At 36.7% G+C, this 21,173-nt stretch overlaps 1 protein-coding gene across 1 annotated transcript; it reads right to left on the minus strand.

The window, feature by feature from the left end:
* Positions 1-1,832: 1,832 nt before the first annotated feature.
* Positions 1,833-18,240, minus strand: LOC132557267 (ATP-binding cassette sub-family B member 6-like). The gene is made up of 13 exons (XM_060221756.1): positions 18,119-18,240; positions 17,569-17,690; positions 17,317-17,426; positions 14,432-14,497; positions 13,748-13,962; positions 13,179-13,242; positions 12,878-12,963; positions 11,236-11,293; positions 9,215-9,319; positions 7,757-7,931; positions 7,238-7,350; positions 6,442-6,605; positions 1,833-2,210 (listed from the first exon to the last, which is right to left on the minus strand). Exons 1-13 carry the CDS (start codon positions 18,238-18,240, stop codon positions 2,108-2,110), a joined length of 1,503 nt encoding a protein of 500 aa, XP_060077739.1. The 3' UTR covers positions 1,833-2,107.
* Between the last annotated feature and the right edge of the window lie 2,933 nt (positions 18,241-21,173).

Below are 21,173 nucleotides of genomic sequence, written 5' to 3' on the forward strand. Positions count from 1 at the left end.
GTCTGTCATCAGTTGATGATCAGACGAGAGATGAGACGAGTGTTGTAAGGTCTGTCATCAGTTGATGACCAGACGAGAGATAAGACGAGTGTTGTGAGGTCTGTCATCAGTTGATGATCATATGTGTGATGGGAGTAGTGTTGTTAGGTCTGTCATCAGTTGATGATCAGACGAGAGATAAGATGAGTGTTGTTAGGTCTGTCATCAGTTGATGATCAGACGAGAGATAAGATTAGTGTTGTTAGGTCTGTCATCAGTTGATGATCAGACGAGAGATAAGATGAGTGTTGTTAGGTCTGTCATCAGTTGATGATCAGACGAGAGATAAGATGAGTGTTGTTAGGTCTGTCATCAGTTGATGATCAGACGAGAGATGAGATGAGTGTTGTGAGGTCTGTCATCAGTTGATGATCAGACGAGAGATAAGATGAGTGTTGTTAGGTCTGTCATCAGTTGATGATCATATGTGTGATGGGAGTAGTGTTGTTAGGTCTGTCATCAGTTGATGATCAGACGAGAGATAAGATGAGTGTTGTGAGGTCTGTCATCAGTTGATGATCAAACGAGAGATGTGATTAGTGTTGTGAGGTCTGTTATCAGTTGATGATCAGACGAGCGATGAGATTAGTGTTGTTAGGTCTGTCATCAGTTGATGATCAGACGAGAGATGAGATGAGTGTTGTGAGGTCTGTTATCAGTTGATGATCAGGCGAGAGATGAGATGAGTGTTGTGAGGTCTGTTATCAGTTGATGATCAGACGAGCGATGAGATTAGTGTTGTTAGGTCTGTCATCAGTTGATGATCAGACGAGCGATGAGATTAGTGTTGTTAGGTCTGTCATCAGTTGATGATCATATGTGTGATGGGAGTAGTGTTGTTAGGTCTGTCATCAGTTGATGATCAGAGGAGCGATGAGATTAGTGTTGTTAGGTCTGTCATCAGTTGATGATCAGACGAGAGATGAGATGAGTGTTGTTAGGTCTGTCATCAGTTGATGATCAGAGGAGCGATGAGATTAGTGTTGTGAGGTCTGTCATCAGTTGATGATCAGAAGAGTGATGAGATTAGTGTTGTTAGGTCTGTCATCAGTTGATGATCATATGTGTGATGGGAGTAGTGTTGTTAGGTCTGTCATCAGTTGATGATCAGAAGAGTGATGGGAGTAGTGTTGTTAGGTCTGTCATCAGTTGATGATCAGAAGAGTGATGGGAGTAGTGTTGTGAGTTGTCATCAAATGATGATCAAACGAGTGAATCTATAAGAGATGTAAATTTGTGTAACATCAAGATTATTCAATTAATTCCTGTTTACAAAGTACAATGCAAATAGATGTGACCTAGTTTACTTCCTGCCCGTAACATTTTAGATTTTATAGAACTAGACGATCTGTTAACATCATGTTTTTACTGGTGTTCACCTTATGTAAACTTCTCCTGATCTTGACATGCTTACAAAGACACATGGATATCATTTACAATAAATTTTGCACCATCACTTTTGTTTATCTTACTTTATCACTCGTTGTTTTAACATATAGCTCATTTGGAAGCGTTGGTAGTTGGATGTACCACAGTATACATCAGGATATGTCTAAATCAATAGGTGTGCTATTTAATATCTCTCTCTCTCTCTCTCTCTCTCTCTCTCTCTCTCTCTCTCTCTCTCTCTCTCTCTCTCTCTCTCTCTGTGTGTGTGTGTGTGTGTGTGTGCGCGTGCGTGCGTGGGTGAGTGGGTGGGCGTTGGAGGGGCGATGAGTGCGAGTGTGAGACAGATAACATGTTTCGTTTCGTGCCTTGACAACGTCGTTTTTTTTCAATGTTTTATTACGCCACAATATTTATCTTACATATCCAATATCTTATTCCAGATGTAATGTCTGGTATTTTCCCAGTACATACGCAAATACGCATGCACTTATACACCCTATTAACAAAGTGATCCACTCAAAGTACTCAAAGTATTCAAAGTACGTAGTATTTCAGTTAATTAAATTAAGTAATAACAAGAACAAAACTGCGATAACTTAACGAAACACAATCTACAGTTACAACAGATAATGCCACACCGAAGGCTTGCCATAAGTGATGTCCTTGGTCGCGAGGACTGTTATTGGTCAGTCGTTTCAGGGTCTAGAGCGGTCTCCTTTGATGTAAGCTGCTGTTGCCACATGTCAGCATAGATACCACCAAGATCCAATAGTTCCATGTGACTGAAATGGACGAGTACAATGGGCGTTATTCCTGTTCCTTAGAGATACAAAGGTGAATATGTAGGTCAGTGTTATATACTTTTCTTTTTTCAAATCGTATTACTAAAGTCAATATATAGGTTACCAAATGTCATACGTCAAATAATTAAGCAATATCAATAAACATTGTATTAAGGGATCATAAATTGTTACCATAATGTATTCCTAGTTGAAAATAATATGTCCATATTTGCACACGTACCGATTTCAATGGATACCCGAAGTATTGGAAAGGATGTATGCGCGTGCATCCTCAGGCTACATTGTACTGCTCTTGTGAACTATGATACCGTGAATTTATAGCGCTTTTGTGAACTTCGGTTTCGTGAAATTACACCATTTTTATGAACTTCGTTGTTGTGGAAAAGTAACCAATAGATGACTAGTGGTAACATTATGAGGTTTGACTTTTGTAAATCTTAGCTAAAGCTTAGTTCATTTTCGAATGTTTTTTTCACGATTTGCAACATGATGAATCATGTGAAGACATTTAAAAGATATAGTCGCGCGAGGCATAGGGTTTACTCCAAACTGATCATAGTTATGCCAAAATAATGTGTCTTAATGTTTCTCAGAATGTATTTTTTTATTTTATGGAATCACTATCAATAAATAAATAATGTCCAACAACGACCTAGATCTCGCCACAAGTCTAAGGATATCATCACACCTAAAAAGACTCCTCGCCTTTAATTTAAGGACACAAATACCAGTCGTAGAACATATTCTGACAAGAGTACGTCAAAAAGCTATATACTGATGTGCTATTCAGCAAATAAACAGGCAGTGACATCACTGGAAATCTTCACATACGATTCTGACTTCGATGATGGAATGATGAGGATATGGAGGTCATAGACTGAACGTAGTGCCGACTGCTGTATTGCTCAATGACAGCTTTTGCGTTGGATTAGTGATGGTTTGGATAGGGATAAGTATGGACTTTCACACAGACCTCTACGTCATCGACATCGGATCCTTAACCCCTTTCCGCGTCAGGAACGAGATTCTACACACTATTTTTAGATCCATTGCGGGGTTTGTAAATTAAGACTTTGTTCTGATGGATGGCACTGCTCGTCATTACTGGACTCCAGTTGTGAATGACTTCCTACATAGATAGACAATTGTTCTGGTGGACTGTTGAACCATCATCGAGCACGCTTGGGATAGCTTCCAGGCTTCCCGCTAATCCTCCACAAAACCGCCGGCTATGCAAGATGAATGGCAACGTATCGCAATTATTATGTTCGGTCCTCAGTCAGGATTTTGTTACTCTTTGCTGTCTGCTTTTTGTGACATTAAACAAACATGAAATCGAAATAATCTAAACCTCTACATCTATCATTAAGTTTTCAAGTATTATTGCACTTTTAGCTCACATGGTCCCTAATTTTTATGCGCTGTTTATATTTTCATCGGTACATCTGTGAAAATAATACCAAAGGTCAATATATAGGTCACTTGCTGTCACAGGTTAAATAAGTCATCAATATCGTTTAAAAATGTATCCTCTTTTTCCACATTTTATTACAATGAAGTTGTTCGACAAAGAACGATAGATTACCACAGGTCACAGGTCAAATAAGTTATCAGTAAAAAAAATACCAGCATGTCAACATTATCATAATATAACCCAAATTCAATAAAACACGGATAAAATATGAACAAAAGAAATATTTACACGGTGACACCTGAAAAAGAACAAGGAGAATAAAACAAGATATTTCGGAAGAGTAAGCGTCTTCTGCTTCATCGACGACACCCGCAATGTAAACACTGGTCAATCCAAGTAAGTAATGTCACGCTTTCAAATGAAAACATGGTATACAACAACGGAACCAACAAGAAAACTGGCGAGCAGCAAACACTAGAATATTTCTCAATGAGATCACTATGACGACCGTAAAACTTTTCCATAATTTCCATCAGTCTGCATCTTTTGAAACCCCATTCTACGAGTTTCTCTGTTAGTCGACGACTTCTTGCAAAAATCGTGATATTGTCCGTGAGTCGACGACTTATTGTACAAAAATCGTGATAATAGGAACATACCATTGACTATCACTTAAATACGACAAGCAAACACCGTGGGTTAGAGTAGCAGGAATGTTGCTATCCAGAAACGGAAAAGTTGTCCATGTAGGTGTAGTTTCGTTGTAGGAAAACATCGAGATAAGCAACTGACGTAGAGGAGTTCGTCTTGTCTTTGATTTCAAGATCAGTTGGGTGTATAAGAATGACGTGGTTAATAAATGTCTTGTTATTTAAAGACAAGACATCACCAATATATTGGGAAGTGAAATGTCAATACTTTGCAAGGTCCTGTGACTTGTTTTGACAAGCTCTTCAATAACTTAAGCTTCATATGAAAGCATAACAGGTCCACCAACACAGGGACACAGTTACTTCCCACTGATATGACCATAGTCTTTTGCAACATCTAACCACTGAACTCGACGAAGATGCCAACCAGAAACTCGTTCATTTTTAAGATTTAGTTCTCAGTATTTCTTCTTTGATTTGAACGTATTTTTAACGAAAGACTCTTCAGTATAGTTCACAATCGCATATTTATACCGCCGTTGACCTTTTTTTCTTTCAGTTTATAAAGGATTTTATGATGTACTGGGTAGGAAAAGCAACAGAAACGCTGATAAGAAGAGGATGTTGAATCTTTGCATAGTTCTTTGAAATTCACATACTAGTAACAGTATCACAATTAGACTGTACCCTAGATTTGATATTACTAAGAATGGTGGTTAGTAGTTTTGACAAAGGCACCCAGCTAGACGAGCCATCAATATTTTGACAGTTCTGATATCGATCGATTTGTTTTTCTTCTGAATTTTTAAAATCAATGTGTAATTTCAAGTCAAATTACAGTTACAAGAGAATGTTTCTCTTCATTACTTAAATACTCACCGTAACTTAAACACACGAACACAGTTTTACAGGGTGATAAAAACTACATCTAAATTAAAATTAAACTGCTTGTTGCTATGATCCCAAATCATATCCATCTTTTTCATCTCCATAATGGACATCCTACTAGAAACTCCTTTACAACTTATGTATCTTCTCCAACCCTAACCGATAGCTACTATGATGTCTATATTGTACTTTTGTTGAAAAGTATTCAATACCTCCCTTCCTCCATCACCAGGATCTCCACATACCGGTCTCTTATCACATCACCTTCTCCATCACCAGGATCTCCACATACCTGTCTCTTATCACATCACTTCCTTCATTACCAGGATCTCCACATACCTGTCTCTTAACACATCACTTCCTCCATCACCAGGATCTCCACATACCTGTCTCTTATCACATCACTTCCTCCATCACCAGGATCTCCACATACCTGTCTCTTATCACATCACTTCCTCCATCACCAGGATCTCCACATACCTGTCTCTTATCACATCACTTCCTCCATCACCAGGATCTCCACATACCTGTCTCTTATCACATCACTTCCTCCATCACCAGGATCTCCACATACCTGTCTCTTATCACATCACTTCCTCCATCACCAGGATCTCCACATACCTGTCTCTTATCACATCACTTCCTCCATCACCAGGATCTCCACATACCTGTCTCTTATCACATCACTTCCTCCATCACCAGGATCTCCACATACCGGTCTCTTATCACATCACTTCCTCCATCACCAGGATCTTCACATACCTGTCTCTTATCACATCACTTCCTCCATCACCAGGATCTCCACATACCTGTCTCTTATCACATCACTTCCTCCATCACCAGGATCTTCACATACCTCTCTCTTTTAACCACCCCCCTCCATCACCAAGATTTCCACATACCACCTCTTTAAACCACCCTCTCTTCACCCCCAGGATCTATACACACATGTTCCTTTATACTATTTCTCTTTCTTTCATCATCGCGACCAACTTTTTCTATTTAAACCATTCTCCCTTCATCATAAGGATCTCCACATACCCGTCTCTTTTCACCTCCCTCCCTCAATCACAAAAATCTCTACATGTTTTCCATCAACATGACCTCCACATCTTTTTTATTCTATCGTCATATCTTCTTCAATTAAGGAGATCTAACCATACCTGTCTATTCCCTTCCATCCCCCTCTATCTTCAGTATCACCATATACCTGTCCCCTTTCCCCACCCCATTTTTCATCACCATTATAAGGACATACCTGCCCCTTTCAACCACCGTCCCTTCTTCCATCACGAGGATCTGGTGTGCGTGGATGATTGTTGATAGACGATGGGCTACCACCAATGTTGTGCGACCCTCACATACACGAAGCAGTGAACTTTGAATGTTCCTTTCCGTCTTAGTGTCCAAAGCAGACGTTGCCTGGAGTGAGTTTATGAGTGTTTATTGACAATTTTATTTATCTTTTGTCTTTATGAATAGTAACAAATAAAAAACATTAAAGTAAATATCTGAATATAATCATGTGATTTGTGACAGTGACTATTTCCCAGTTAATTGGTTGCTGTTTCTGAATTGGGGAAACAAAATATAATTTTCAAATGATAAACTGATCAGAGGAATAAAAAGTTAAGACGTTTTGCATTTTGAATGAACTAACACTTGATATCTTTACATCTTCTTGTGTACCGCCGTAGAGAAGACATCCCGACTGTACTAGAAGTGTTTTTATACGTGTATTGTATCGTACGTCATACACCTTTGTTTTGAATAATTCTTTCAAATTAGGGTTCGTAATTATAGAATATGATAACTCATTGCTGTTGCTTTGAGATGTTGACATACCCACCTCGAGAAGAACAACTCCTGGTGACAATCTATCTCATCAAGAAACAACAATTGTTGGGGATTACCAACCTAATCAAGAACAACTGCTGATGGTTACCCATCTCATCAAGGAGAACATTTGCTGATGATCACCTACCTACTCAAGAAACATAACTGTTGATTGTTACCTATCATATCAGGAAGCACAATTGCATGATTTTACCTACCTCATCAAGAAGTACAACTGCTGGAGATTTGAGAAGGGTTCTAGCAATCGCTACACGTTGTTTTTCTCCTCCACTCAATTTAAGGCCCCGTTCGCCCACAAGTGTTTCATACTCTGCAATGTAACAATAGGCAAACGAAGCCTGTATGGTGTATAAGATATGACGGTAAACGCCCACAAGTGTTTCTTACTCTGCAATATAACGATAGGCAAACGAAGCTTGTATGGTGTATAAGATATGACGGTAAACGCCCACAAGTGTTTCATACTCTGCAATGTTACATTAGGCAAACGAAGCCTGTATGGTGAATAAGGTATGACGGTAAACGCCCACAAGTGTTTCATAATCTGCAATGTAACGATAGGAAAACGAAGCCTGTATGGTGTATAAGGTACGATGGTATATACATTGACTGTAAGGAGAAAGTTATTGTAGTAAATATCAAATGGAAACGTGTAAATATCGTCAATTTGGGTATATAAGGGCATGTGTTAGGCATTCTTGGATGACGTAGCTTACTTTGAGGAAACGTGAGTATCCGGTCATGAATGTCCGCTGCCTCGGCTGCTTTCTCAACCTCCTCATCAGTAGCGGTCACTCGGCCGTATCTGATATTGTATTTGATGTTATTGTTAAACATGACGATATCTTGGGGGACAACTCCAATGCTTTTCCTTAAACTCTCCTGTTGTACCTGTTATTACAATGACACCGTGTCTCAAGGAAACCAAGCTCTTACTGATTCACTGATATATAAAACAATTTAATTTTCCTTCACAATCTTGATGTAAAACTCGGAACGGAAATTGAACCTAAAACGATATTTAAACGATGTTTTTCTATTATAAAATAATGCTTTGTAGCCAGTTACGATAATTAATCTGGTAAACTCCATCATTTAAATGGGCGTTATAAGCAGTTTTACATAGTCATGGAGTGGGCAATTGTAAAGCTGCACATTCCCTTAAAGTCATCACATTGGATACAAATACATTTCAATCAGAAGATAACAGATATTAAGAAATTAAGGATTAAAGATGGATAGATGTAGAAATATATTGCAGATAGCCATAAGTGGTATGAATTAATATGCAAATGATAACGTGGCCCTCGAACAGGAAAATATCTATAGATATGACATCCTTTAACGATTAATGGTTTATTGTATCTTTCGGGTTGATCAACAAACATTGGCGATTAACAAATGATGGTTAAGTCTCCATCTAAAAGTAATGCAGATATAATAACTTAACACCCCTCCCCCTCCGTGATAGGGAAAATAACTTTGTTAAGAAAAAAAACAAGTATGTGAAAGGGTTTCTCACATGCACTCATTAAAGGCGTTAAAATATCAATAAAACCAAATTGAGCCCATACCCTTCTATAATGAAGATAATTGAACTTGCTCAATAAATATCTAACAGGTTGTAGTTAAATGCTGAATTAGAAATAACGTATAAGACATACTGTGTTTATCCATATTAATTTAACTCACAAAGGTCAGGGTTTTTTTTATCTAGTGTCAGATGAATAGACGACAGTAACATTGTTAAGTCCCTAAGTATATATTACCACAACAACAATTAACACTCGAACAGTAACTTAACTTGATAACCATTAACTAAGTATCAGATCACAAGACACTTGTTTTGGGTAGTAAAGTCATATTGTTAAGTCCCTAATTATATATTACCAATTTACAAGCAAAAAAATCTAAACGTAACAACTATTCAGACAATTGCCTTGCTTTTCATATTTCTAATAAAAAAACGGATTGTAAAAATAATCCGCCTTCTACAAAATACAAAATCTTATCAATAGCTATGGCGGAAAGAACGTTTGTTCCCAATCTAATCCTTTTTGTTTAAAACAAGTGCAGATTTCAGACACATTCGTCGTTTATGCATTGCAATGTATCAAAAATAACGATTATATGCTACTCACTGGGCCATGTTAAGAATTATAAGTTTTAAATACCTGAGATATATCTTTGCCATCTATGAGTATGCAGCCCTCCATGACGTCGTACAAACGAAAAAGCAAGCGCACAATTGTACTCTTACCACTGCCGGAATGACCAACCTGTCAGGTTTTTAAAAAAAGAACAATTAAAGATACGGAGTAGCATTTATAACTATCACATGTTATTATGACTCACCTGTCATTGTTTCATTGGTACTACTACTATAACAGCAGGGCTGATTCACCTGTCACGGTTATTGACTTACCTGTCACGGTTACAGTGTTACTTATATACCTGTCGGACTGACTTACCTGTCACGGTTACAGTGTTACCTATATACCTATAGGACTGACTTACCTGTCACGAGTACAGTGTTACCTATATACCTATAGGACTGACTTACCTGTCACGGCTACAGTGTTACCTATATACTTATAGGACTGACTTACCTGTCACGGCTACAGTGTTACCTATATACCTATAGGACTAACTTACCTGTCACGGTTACAGTTTTACCTATATACTTATAGGACTGACTTACCTGTCACGGTTACAGTGTTACCTATAGGACTGACTTACCTGTCGCGGCTACAGTGTTACTTATATACCTGTAGGACTGACTTTAGGATTGACTTACCTGTCACGATTACAGTAATACCTATATACCTATAGGACTGACTTACCTGTCACGGCCACAGTGTTACCTAAATACCTATAGGACTGACTTTAGGACTGACTTACCTGTCACGGTTACAGTGTTACCTAAATACCTATAGGACTGACTTACCTGTCACTGTTATTATGTTTCCTATATACCTTTATGACTCACTTACAATATACATGCGTTAATTTAACGATTATATGTAAAAGGCTAGAAATGATAAAAAGATAGTACAATGGATAAAGCAAAAGACGCTAATTGATAGTCAAATGAATGGGCTGGGATAGAGATTGAGTCAAATGAATGGGCTGGGATAGAGATGGAGTCAAATGAATGGGCTGGGATAGAGATGGAATCAAATGAATGGGCTTGGATAGAGATGGAGACAAATGAATGGGCCGGAATAGAGATTGAGTCAAAGGAATGGGCTGGGATAGAGATGGAGTCGAACGAATGGACTGGGAAAGAGATGGAGTCGAATGAAGGGGTGGGAAAGAGATGGAGTCGAATGAATGGACTGGGATAGAGATGGAGTCAAATGAATGGGCTGGGATAGAGATGGAGTCAAATGAATGGGCTGGGATAGCGATGGAGTCGAATGAAGGGGTCGGAAAGAGATGGAGTCGAATGAATGGACTGGGATAGAGATGGAGTCGAATGAATGGACTGGGATAGAGATGGAGTCGAACGAATGGACTGGAATTGAGATGGAGTCGAATGAATGGACTGGGATAGAGATGGAGTCGAATGAATGGACTGGGATAGAGATGGAGTCGAACGAACGGACTGGGATAGAGATGGAGTCGATTGAATGGACTGGGAAAGAGATGGTGTCAACTGAATGGACTGGGATAGAGATGGAGTCAACTGAATGGGCTGGGATAGAGATGGAGTCGAATGAATGGACTGGGATAGAGATGGAGTCGAACGAATGGACTGGGAAAGAGATGGAGTCGATTGAATGGACTGGGATAGAGATGGAGTCAAATAAATGGGCGTGGATAGTGATGGAGTCGAACGAATGGGCTGGGATAGAGATGGGGTCGATGGAATGGACTGGGATAGAGATGGAGTCGATTTAATGGGCTGGGATAGAGATGGAGTCGATTGAATGGACTGGGATAGAGATGGACTCAAATGAATGGGCTGGGATAGAGATAGAGCGAATGAATGGGCTGTGATAAAGAAGAAGTCAAATGAATTGGCTGGGAGAGGCCGGAATGTTATGATGTAGGATTGAAGTAGGACTAGTGCCTGGAGTAAGGTAGGACGAGGCACCAGATGATGTAGAAGTCGGTACCTCTAGTGTAAAGGAAGGATATATATCATATCTAACCAAGTACTAATAGTACATCGACGATAAAATATATTTACCAAGGCATATGTTTCACCAGGTGGTACACAGAAAGACACATTTTTCAAAATAGGTTTTCTGCAAGAAAATGAATATTACAGATTTAAAATGTTGAAATACATGGTACATCTGTCAAAGTACTCCAAATATTATCAATTGCCAAAGCTACACCATAGTCCATTTGTTATAGTTACTTATTTAAGCCTATCACCAAGATAAAGATACGATAGTGTGAACACAAATAAGGAAGGTATGCTATTTTTAAGATTGCACGCTAGTTTTGATATGTACAAAGGTTAAATGAGACTATGAAATTTCCCGCCGAAATCATGTCATAGCTGTCATAGGACAAAACAGAGATATCTTAGCTGGATCACTTAACAGATTCAAGCAAAAATATTTAAATGTAGTTTAGATAATCTTCGGTTAGAATAAAACCAAACTAAGCCGGTGCTTACACACATTTTTAACATCCACTCAGTGATCCTTCTTTTAATCAAATATGTGAAGATAATTAGGATATATCAGAGCATATATGTAAAACCGCACGCCAGGCTCAATAATATCCAAAATGTTGAGTTACTTAAGAAGAGGCTTGAACAAAAGATTTAAGCTTTCATATCAAATGAGTTGATGTATGACGCCTCCAGAATGCATGGCTTAATTTAATGAGTACTTAGATCTATATTTCGACGTTATTGAGTTGTTAGATCTATAACGTCACGCTAGGTTTATCGAGTACTTAGATCTATAACGTCACGCTAGGTTTATCGAGTACTTAGATCTATAACGTCACGCTAGGTTTAACGAGTACTTAGATCTATAACGTCACGCTAGGTTTAACGAGTACTTAGATCTATAACGTCACGCTAGGTTTATCGAGTACTTAGATCTATAACGTCACGCTAGGTTTATCGAGTACTTAGATCTATAACGTCACGCTAGGTTTATCGAGTACTTAGGTCTATAACGTCACGCTAGGTTTATCGAGTACTTAGATCTATAACGTCACGCTAGGTTTAACGAGTACTTAGGTCTATAACGTCACGCTAGGTTTATCGAGTACTTAGGTCTATAACGCGACGCTAAGTGTATCGAGTACTCAGGTCTATAACGCCACGCCAGGTCTATTGAGTACTTAAGTCTTTAACACTACCCTAGGTTTATTGAGTACTTACATCTATAACGCCACTCTAGGTTTATTGAGTACTTAGATCTATAACACCGCGCCAGGTTTATAATGCCACACTAAGTTTATCGAGTAATTTGGTCTATAACACTACCTTAGGTTTATTGATTACTTACATCTATAACGCCTCTCTAGGTTTATTGATTACTTACATCTATGACGTCATGCCAGGTTTATCGAGTACTTAGGTCTATAACGCCACGCCAGGTATATGAGTACTTCGTAACATACCAAGCCGATGTATTGAGGCTAATGGAAGACACTCACTATTGTTAGTATAAGTGAACCCATTGAGGCATTTTGAATTTCCTGCGTATTGGAACTTTATTTTGTTTTAGAGGATTTTGGAATGTTTAATGACACTTTAATTATATTGATTCAAAGTGGGTCGAAATTAGTTTCTTATTTTAAAAAAAGTAAACCCTAACATTTTGTATCATGTATGAACTGTCAAAAAATGTTTATGGTCATACCTCGAATCATAGTGAAAAGATACATTCTTGAACTCTATCTCCCCATTAGTGATTTCTAGCGGTTGTGCACCTTCGATGTCCTTCACCTACGAAAGAACAAAGGCCATAATTATCACTCAAAATTTATCAAATGGATAGAACATTGTTGCCAAGGCGTCACTTAAAAAGATATATCAGGAGTAAAAATGCTATGTGTCCCGAATGGGTGTTTTATTGATAGCACCATCTTCGATACAGTAAATACAAGACTTTCTGTTAAAGTACAAGTTACAAAAACTCATTTTATTACAATATCGCTTACCTCTTGTGTCACTCCAAACAGATCAAACATGTTCTCCATGTCTATAAAGGCCGCCTGTATCATTCTATCAAATGGAAACAATCGGTGCTGATCGCTGTTTCACATTTTTATTTACGAAATGTTTTAATACAACACTTGTCAATACTGCTTTTAGAAATGCTTAATCGGCAGCCTTTTCCATAGATTCACACAAAATTCCACTTCAATATTGCACAACATGATCTGAAGAAAAAGCTAAAATTTTGTTTCGTTTTCTTGTAGAGTAGTAACGGCAGTCATTAAGATTTCGAGTTAAGGTAGATGAAAAGAATTAAGATTAAAAATAAGAAATGTTACTGTAAAGAATTACTGTCAATTATTTACATTTCGCGAATACTTTATTTCGCGAATGTACCTGAAAGGCAGATTCGCGAATATAAAATTTCACAAACGCTGATCTAGAAATGACTATTTTTTTTTTAATTCGCTTAGGATGAATTTTCAGAGGCCATGACTCATCAAGACTCCAATATCAGTATCCCAATCAACATCAACGTTATTTTCGTATAATAATCATGTTAATAACTTACCTGTAATAATTGCCTAACCAATGAATGGGCCCATAGAGTTGATTTATATAGGTTCCAAACAGTACATAATCCCCTACAGTTAGATGTAGACCCTTGAGGCCGTAGACGACTCCCCAGCCGCAGAGTAGTGTCCCCGTCACCATTCCACATGCTATCACTATGTTTTGTACCAGGTTCAGTAGATGGAGTGATAGTATGCTCACAAACTCAGCTTTCTGCAAGGTATTACATAACCATATGTTAACATGAAGGAGTATACCTATGTACCTTTTTATTCCTGATCACCTAGCTATCGCTCCAAACCCTAACCAGTAGGACTTTCTACTTTTTTCTTCATACTCTCCCTGTTGTTGATATTAAAAGACTTCCACTAAGAAACTCGATTTCTATGCACATTCTTATCGATGTATGTTTTATTCTAATATCAACCTCGATCCATATAGACAAAAATGGATCATTCACTTTTTATTTTTTTTCTTCTAGATATCCACACTTCACAGACGTGTTCTAGAACGGTTTTGTATATAGCAAATTAATCATTCTACATCTAATGCATTTATTATTGAATTTGTTAATTTTTACATTTCCATGACAACCAATATGTATCTTCTCATTCTCAGGTATCAGCTACCCCTTTGTTAGACATCGTTTGTAATGGACGGTCAGGTTCTTGGAGAAATGTACCTGGTACTTATTTATTGCTTCCATGTATTGTCCCTTCTCAAAGTCAGCCGCACCGTAATACTTCACCTGTATAAATAGATATGTATGTATATAAACAGGTATGCATGTATATAAACAGGTGTGTATGTATATAAACAGGTATGTATGTATATAAACAGGTATATCTGTATATAAACAGGTATGCATGTATATAAACAGGTGTATATGTATATAAACAGGTATGCATGTATATAAACAGGTGTATATGTATATAAACAGGTATGTATGTATATAAACAGGTATGCATGTATATAAACAGGTGTGTATGTATATAAACAGGTATGTATGTATATAAATAGGTGTGTATGTATATAAACAGATGTGTTTGTATACAAACAGGTGTATATGTATATTAGCAGGTGTGTATGCATATAAACAGGTGTGTATGCATATAAACAGATGTGTATGTATATAAACAGATGTGTTTGTATATAAACAGGTGTGTATGTATATAAACAGGTGTGTTTGTATATAAACAAGTGTATATGTATATAAACAGGTGTATATGTATATTAGCAGGTGTGTATGTATATAAACAGGTGTGTATGTATATTAACAGGTGTGTATGCATATAAACAAGTGTATATGTATATAAACAGGTGTATATGTATATTAGCAGGTGTGTATGTATATAAACAGGTGTGTATGCATATAAACAGGTGTGTATGTATATAAACAGATGTGTTTGTATATAAGCAGGTATGTATGTATATAAACAGGTGTATATGTATATAAACAGGTGTATATGTATATAAACAGTTGTGTATGTATATAAACAGGTGTATATGTATACAAACAGGTGTGTATGTATATAAGCAGGTATGTATGTATCTAAACAGGTGTAAATGTATATAAACAGGTGTGTATGTATATAAGCAGGTATGTATGTATATAAACAGATGCGTATTTATATAAACAGATGTGTATTTATATAAACAGATGTGATTGTATATAAGCAGGTGTGTATGTAAATAAACAACACAGAGTTGTCTACATACACTCGGTGAAGATTCATTTATTCTATCTATGGTCGTGTGAAGCAGTACAGGATAACGCTGAAATTCTATACTGAGAGGAAAAAGAAACGCAATTAGGAATTTCCAGGTCAACTACGGAAAATAGAAAAGGGTTTTAGAATGTAATTATGGTGTAACTGGAAGATAATTGACCACTCTGTCATCTTCGAGAATTTCATTTAAATTTGACGTTGATTCAAGAGTACCCAACTCAAAAAGAAGCGCGTTCTGCCCCCATCAATATCGGTGTCTCCCGCGAACTGAAGTAACTGCACGAAGTCGTTTGTGCATTGAATTGATGGAGGTATTAACCCTCCTCATTTGGTATACGATTCCAATCCTCATCCAGTGCCAACGCCAACTGAGCGACGTTGATTAGAGGATTCGGTCTACGTCTTATCCTTCTGTCCAAATGTTCTATTGAGGAGAGGTCAGGGCTGTATGGGGGCCAGTCTAGGGTGGGGACATTGTTTGCTAAGAGATAACCACGGCAAACCCTCGCTACATGCGACCAGGCGTTGTCCTGCTGAAACGTCAGTTGACGCTGCTGTACTTGAGGAACTACATGTGGTGCTAGGACTTGATCTCTTTAGCGGACGGCCGTGAGATTTCCCTGAATAACGACCAGAGGAGTCTTGATACCATGCGCAATCCCCCCATACCATGACCGATCCTCCTCCAAAGCGGTCATTCTCTATCACGCAAGTGTCTGCATAGCGCTCGTAGGTACGTCTATAGACATGACGTCGGCCGTCTGCCCGGTAAAGCGAAAACCTGGACTCATCTGAGAATAGGACCCTTCTCCAACGTTGCATTGGGAAGCGTCTTACGGAATATGCGTTCATCCATTGCATTCGTCTGGCACGTCGCCGCGCATTAAGCTGTGGTCGAACATATGGCTGCCGCGGTCTCAGACCGAAGGCACGCAGTCGAGTACGCACTGTCTTTGGATCAATTGGAACATGATGACGCCAAATTGTGTTCCTTGCTGTTTCCGTGACCGTCAGAAAGCGATTGCGTGGGTGCGTAAGTCGCATTGCCCTATCCTGCCGGCGCGTCGTCACATTAGGGCGACCGCTTCGGAGACGGTCTGCAACCCTTCCGGTGGCAAATGTTCGATGGATGGACTCCAAATTGATTAGCGACCTGATTTTGCGGGGTACCTTGCATAAGAAGTGCAATGGCACGACCCCTGTCAACTTCGGACAGTCGTGGCATTTTTTAAGGTGAACTGTTTATGTTTAAAATGTGGGAAATCAAGACGGATATGTCTGAAGATTCGCACACACAGATTTTGAACCAATCCTTTATATTAGGTTCGATAAACCGTGCTTTTGTCTCTTATTCTTTTGTACAAGCGGCGTGCGCAGTTTAGTTATGCATCAGTGATTTTAATAGAGACCTAACTCAAATGCACACATTTGTCAAGTTTCAAGGGTGTACGTCAAGGATTTACTTTACAATATTAAGTTTCTGCTAATTGCGTTTCTTTTTCCTCTCAGTATATTTTGACTCCCAGGATCATTATCGCTCAATGCTAAAAAGCCCACCACCTACCAACAAACAATAATGCCGGTGTCTACAGGATTCAACAATATATGTTCTTTCATCCATGATAAAAAAAAAAAAAAAAAAAATACCATGATCTAGATATTCGCATGAAAATGAAGGGTGGTAACTCTGGGAGATCAGAAAGGACTAGGACTATTCTCGGGCCCCATCGGCTGTCATAGTTATCGCTATACCATTCTGCCAGTGAAAATGAAGGGTGGTAACTCTGGAGGATCAGAATGTACTGACAGAATGAAAATTAAGGGCAGTTACACTTACTGTTTCAAAATTGAGTAAAGCATCTACTGCCTTTGCGTTCTTTTCATTGTCAAGTCGGTTCATATCCCTCCTGTACTTTGTTCTCCACTCCGTTATTATCATTGATAAAGCTATAACAAAGTGAAATGTGTGTAGTGGAAAAAATAACGGGACTAGTAATCAATAAAAGTGTATATAGATAAATATAAACAATCTAGTGATTAGATTAGTATATAAGATATTTAGACAGCTGCATTGGAAAATGTGGCATACCCATATATGTGACAATGCTGAAGAAAACAATAAGACCGAACAGGTAGTTGAACGCTGAGACGAAGAAGACGATGGCAATGGAGATGTCCACCAGGATAGGGAGAACATTGAACAGCAAATGGCTATAAGATAAGAAAAAATACTAATATAAAATCTTAATTCAGACTGAGATTCTAGGAAAAAAGTTGTTAACAGATAAAACATCTCACTGAGATCTAGGAAAAGTACTAGAAAAATTAAAACAAGAAAAAAATATCGACGACACCAGGCATTTACAAATGTTGGCATAACAAATGAGAATAAGATGTATAACAATGAAGCAACAACACCTACTTCAATGTAACTGAACCAACAGGCATCTCATCATATCCTGTATTTTAGATTTTTCATGGAAAACGCGATACTGAGAACATGCCCTTCAAATACGACGAGCAAAGATAGGAGGTTGTTGGACCAGGAGTGCTGATATCGAGAAACGTAAAATTCACGATAAGAAATCCATTATTAAGAAATCTGTCGCATCCTTGATGTAATATGCTGAAAAGTATACATAGGATCAGCCACATCCGATGATAAAATCCTTGGATTTGGTGTTCCACAAGGGTCGGTGCTTGGACCTCGCAAGGACTGTCTGTATTCGACACCAATTGGTGAGATCTGTCGGCAGTTCATCACTACGGATGCATTCAAGACACTGTTACATTCACTTGTGACTTCTCACCTGGACTATGGGAACGCCCTTTTATATGGAATCTCTGACTCGGCAACTAGGCGCCTGCAGAAAGTCCAGAACACTGCTGCGCGTCTGGTTTCCAGTGCTAGAAAACGTGAGCACATTACACTCGTGTGCTACATTCCTTACATTGAGTACCTGTGCATTATAGGTCACAGTATAAGATTCTGATGCACATCTACAAAGAACTCGATGGAACAGATCCTGGTTATCTAACAGAGCTCGTCACTCCCTACCAGCCTTCACGTTCACTACGGTCAGAGTCCCTGCTATGTGTGCCTACGTCGCGTACTGTGACTTATGGTGACTGATGTTTTGGGAAGGTTGAAGCCACGCTGTGGAATAAGCAACAACACTCACCACTTCCAAAAAGGATGTTAAGAACCATCTGTTCAGGTGTGCTTTTTCTCAGACTAGTAATTTTTGCTACATGTACATACATGTGGTGTTTTTCTGGTGATCATGCGGACACAATGATCAGCATATCATACATATATGTAGATGCATAATGTATTATTGATACCATGACTGAAATTTTACATGCACTGTAAAGTGCCTTAGAGTAATTTGTGAAATTATATAGGGCGCTATATAAATGTTGTATATTATTATCATATGATGGAAATGGCCAACAATGTCTATTAAGGCATCACCGTTGTATCTAAAAATGAGGAAGAAACTTAAGAACTTAGCATGATCTTGGTGACCTCCGTTTATAATCCCTTTGATTAATGCAGCTTTGTATTAAAACAGGAACAAAACATCCAAGAGCGAGGAACAGTTTCTTCCCATTGATATATTAAAAATCTGTAGAAAGAATTTATCATCAAACTCAACCAACATATACCGTACCAGCTATTCTGGAATACGCCACAAATATCCCATTACTAAAACGGATTCCCTAAATTTAATGATTACTAATTAATCCCGATGACTGATAAATTATTGATTATTTGAAACTTCTAACGGACTAATAGATAATTGATTATTTGAAACTTCTATATAACTGATAGATTATTGATTATCTGAAACTTCTATATAACTGATAGATTATTAATTATCAGAAACTTCTATATAACTAATATATTATTTATTATCTTAAACTTCTATATAACTAATAGATTATTGATTATCTGAAACTTCTATATAACTGATATATTATTGATTATCAGAAACTTCTATATAACTGATAATTGATTATCTGAAACTTCTATACAACTGATAGATTATTGATTATTTGAAACTTCTATATAACTGATAGATTATTGATTATCTGAAACTTCTATATAACTGATAGATTATTGATTATCAGAAACTTCTATATAACTGACAGATTATTGATTATCTGAAACTTCTATATAACTGATAGATTATTGATTATCTGAAACTTCTATATAACTGATAGATTATTGATTATCTGAAACTTCTATATAACTGATAGATTATTGATTATCTAAAAATTCTATATAACTGATAGATTATTGATTATCAGAAACTTCTATATAACTGATAGATTATTGATTATCAGAAACTTCTATATAACTGATAGATTATTGATTATCAGAAACTTCTATATAACTGATAATTGATTATCTGAAAATTCTATATAACTGATAGATTATTGATTATCAGAAACTTCTAAATAACTGATAGATTATTGATTATCTGAAACTTCTATATAACTGATAGATTATTGATTATCAGAAACTTCTATATAACTGATAGATTATTGATTATCTGAAACTTCTATATAACTGATAATTGATTATCTGAAACTTCTATATAACTGATAGATTATTGATTATCTGAAACTTCTATATAACTGATAGATTATTGATTATCAGAAACTTCTATATAACTTATAGATTATTAATTATCAGAAACTTCTATATAACTGATAGATTATTGATTATCTGAAACTTCTATATAACTGATAGATTATTGATTATCTGAAACTTCTATATAACTGATAGATTATTATCTGAAACTTCTATATAACTGATAGATTATTGATTATCTGAAACTTCTATATAACTGATAATTGATTATCTGAAACTTCTATATAACTGATAGATTATTGATTATCTGAAACTTCTATATAACTGATAGATTATTGATTATCAGAAACTTCTATATAACTGATAGATTATTGATTATCAGAAACTTCTATATAACTGATAGATTATTGATTATCAGAAACTTCTATATAACTGATAGATTATTGATTATCTGAAACTTCTATATAACTGATAATTGATTATCTGAAACTTCTATATAACTGATAGATTATTGATTATCTGAAACTTCTATATAACTGATAGATTATTGATTATCAGAAACTTCTATATAACTGATAGATTATTGATTATCAGAAACTTCTATATAACTGATAGAATATTATCTGAAACTTCTATATAACTGATAGATTATTAATTATCAGAAACTTCTATATAACTGATAGATTATTAATTATCAGAAACTTCTATATAACTGATAGAATATTATCTGAAACTTCTATATAACTGATAGATTATTGATTATCAGAAACTTCTATATAACTGATAGATTATTAATTATCAGAAACTTCTATATAACTGATAGATTATTAATTATCAGAAACTTCTATATAACTAATAGATTATTAATTATCTGAAACTTCTATATAACTGATAATTGATTATCTGAAACTTCTATATAACTGATAGATTATTGATTATCTGAAACTTCTATATAACTGATAGATTATTGATTATCAGAAACTTCTATATAACTGATAATTGATTATTTGAAACTTCTATATAACTGATAGATTATTGATTATCAGAAACTTCTATATAACTGATAGATTATTGATTCTCTGAAACTTATATAT

The sequence above is a fragment of the Ylistrum balloti genome, unplaced genomic scaffold (assembly GCF_031769215.1).
Source record: "Ylistrum balloti isolate Yb309-2 unplaced genomic scaffold, AGI_CSIRO_Ybal_v1 Utg370652, whole genome shotgun sequence".
Taxonomy (NCBI): domain Eukaryota; kingdom Metazoa; phylum Mollusca; class Bivalvia; order Pectinida; family Pectinidae; genus Ylistrum; species Ylistrum balloti.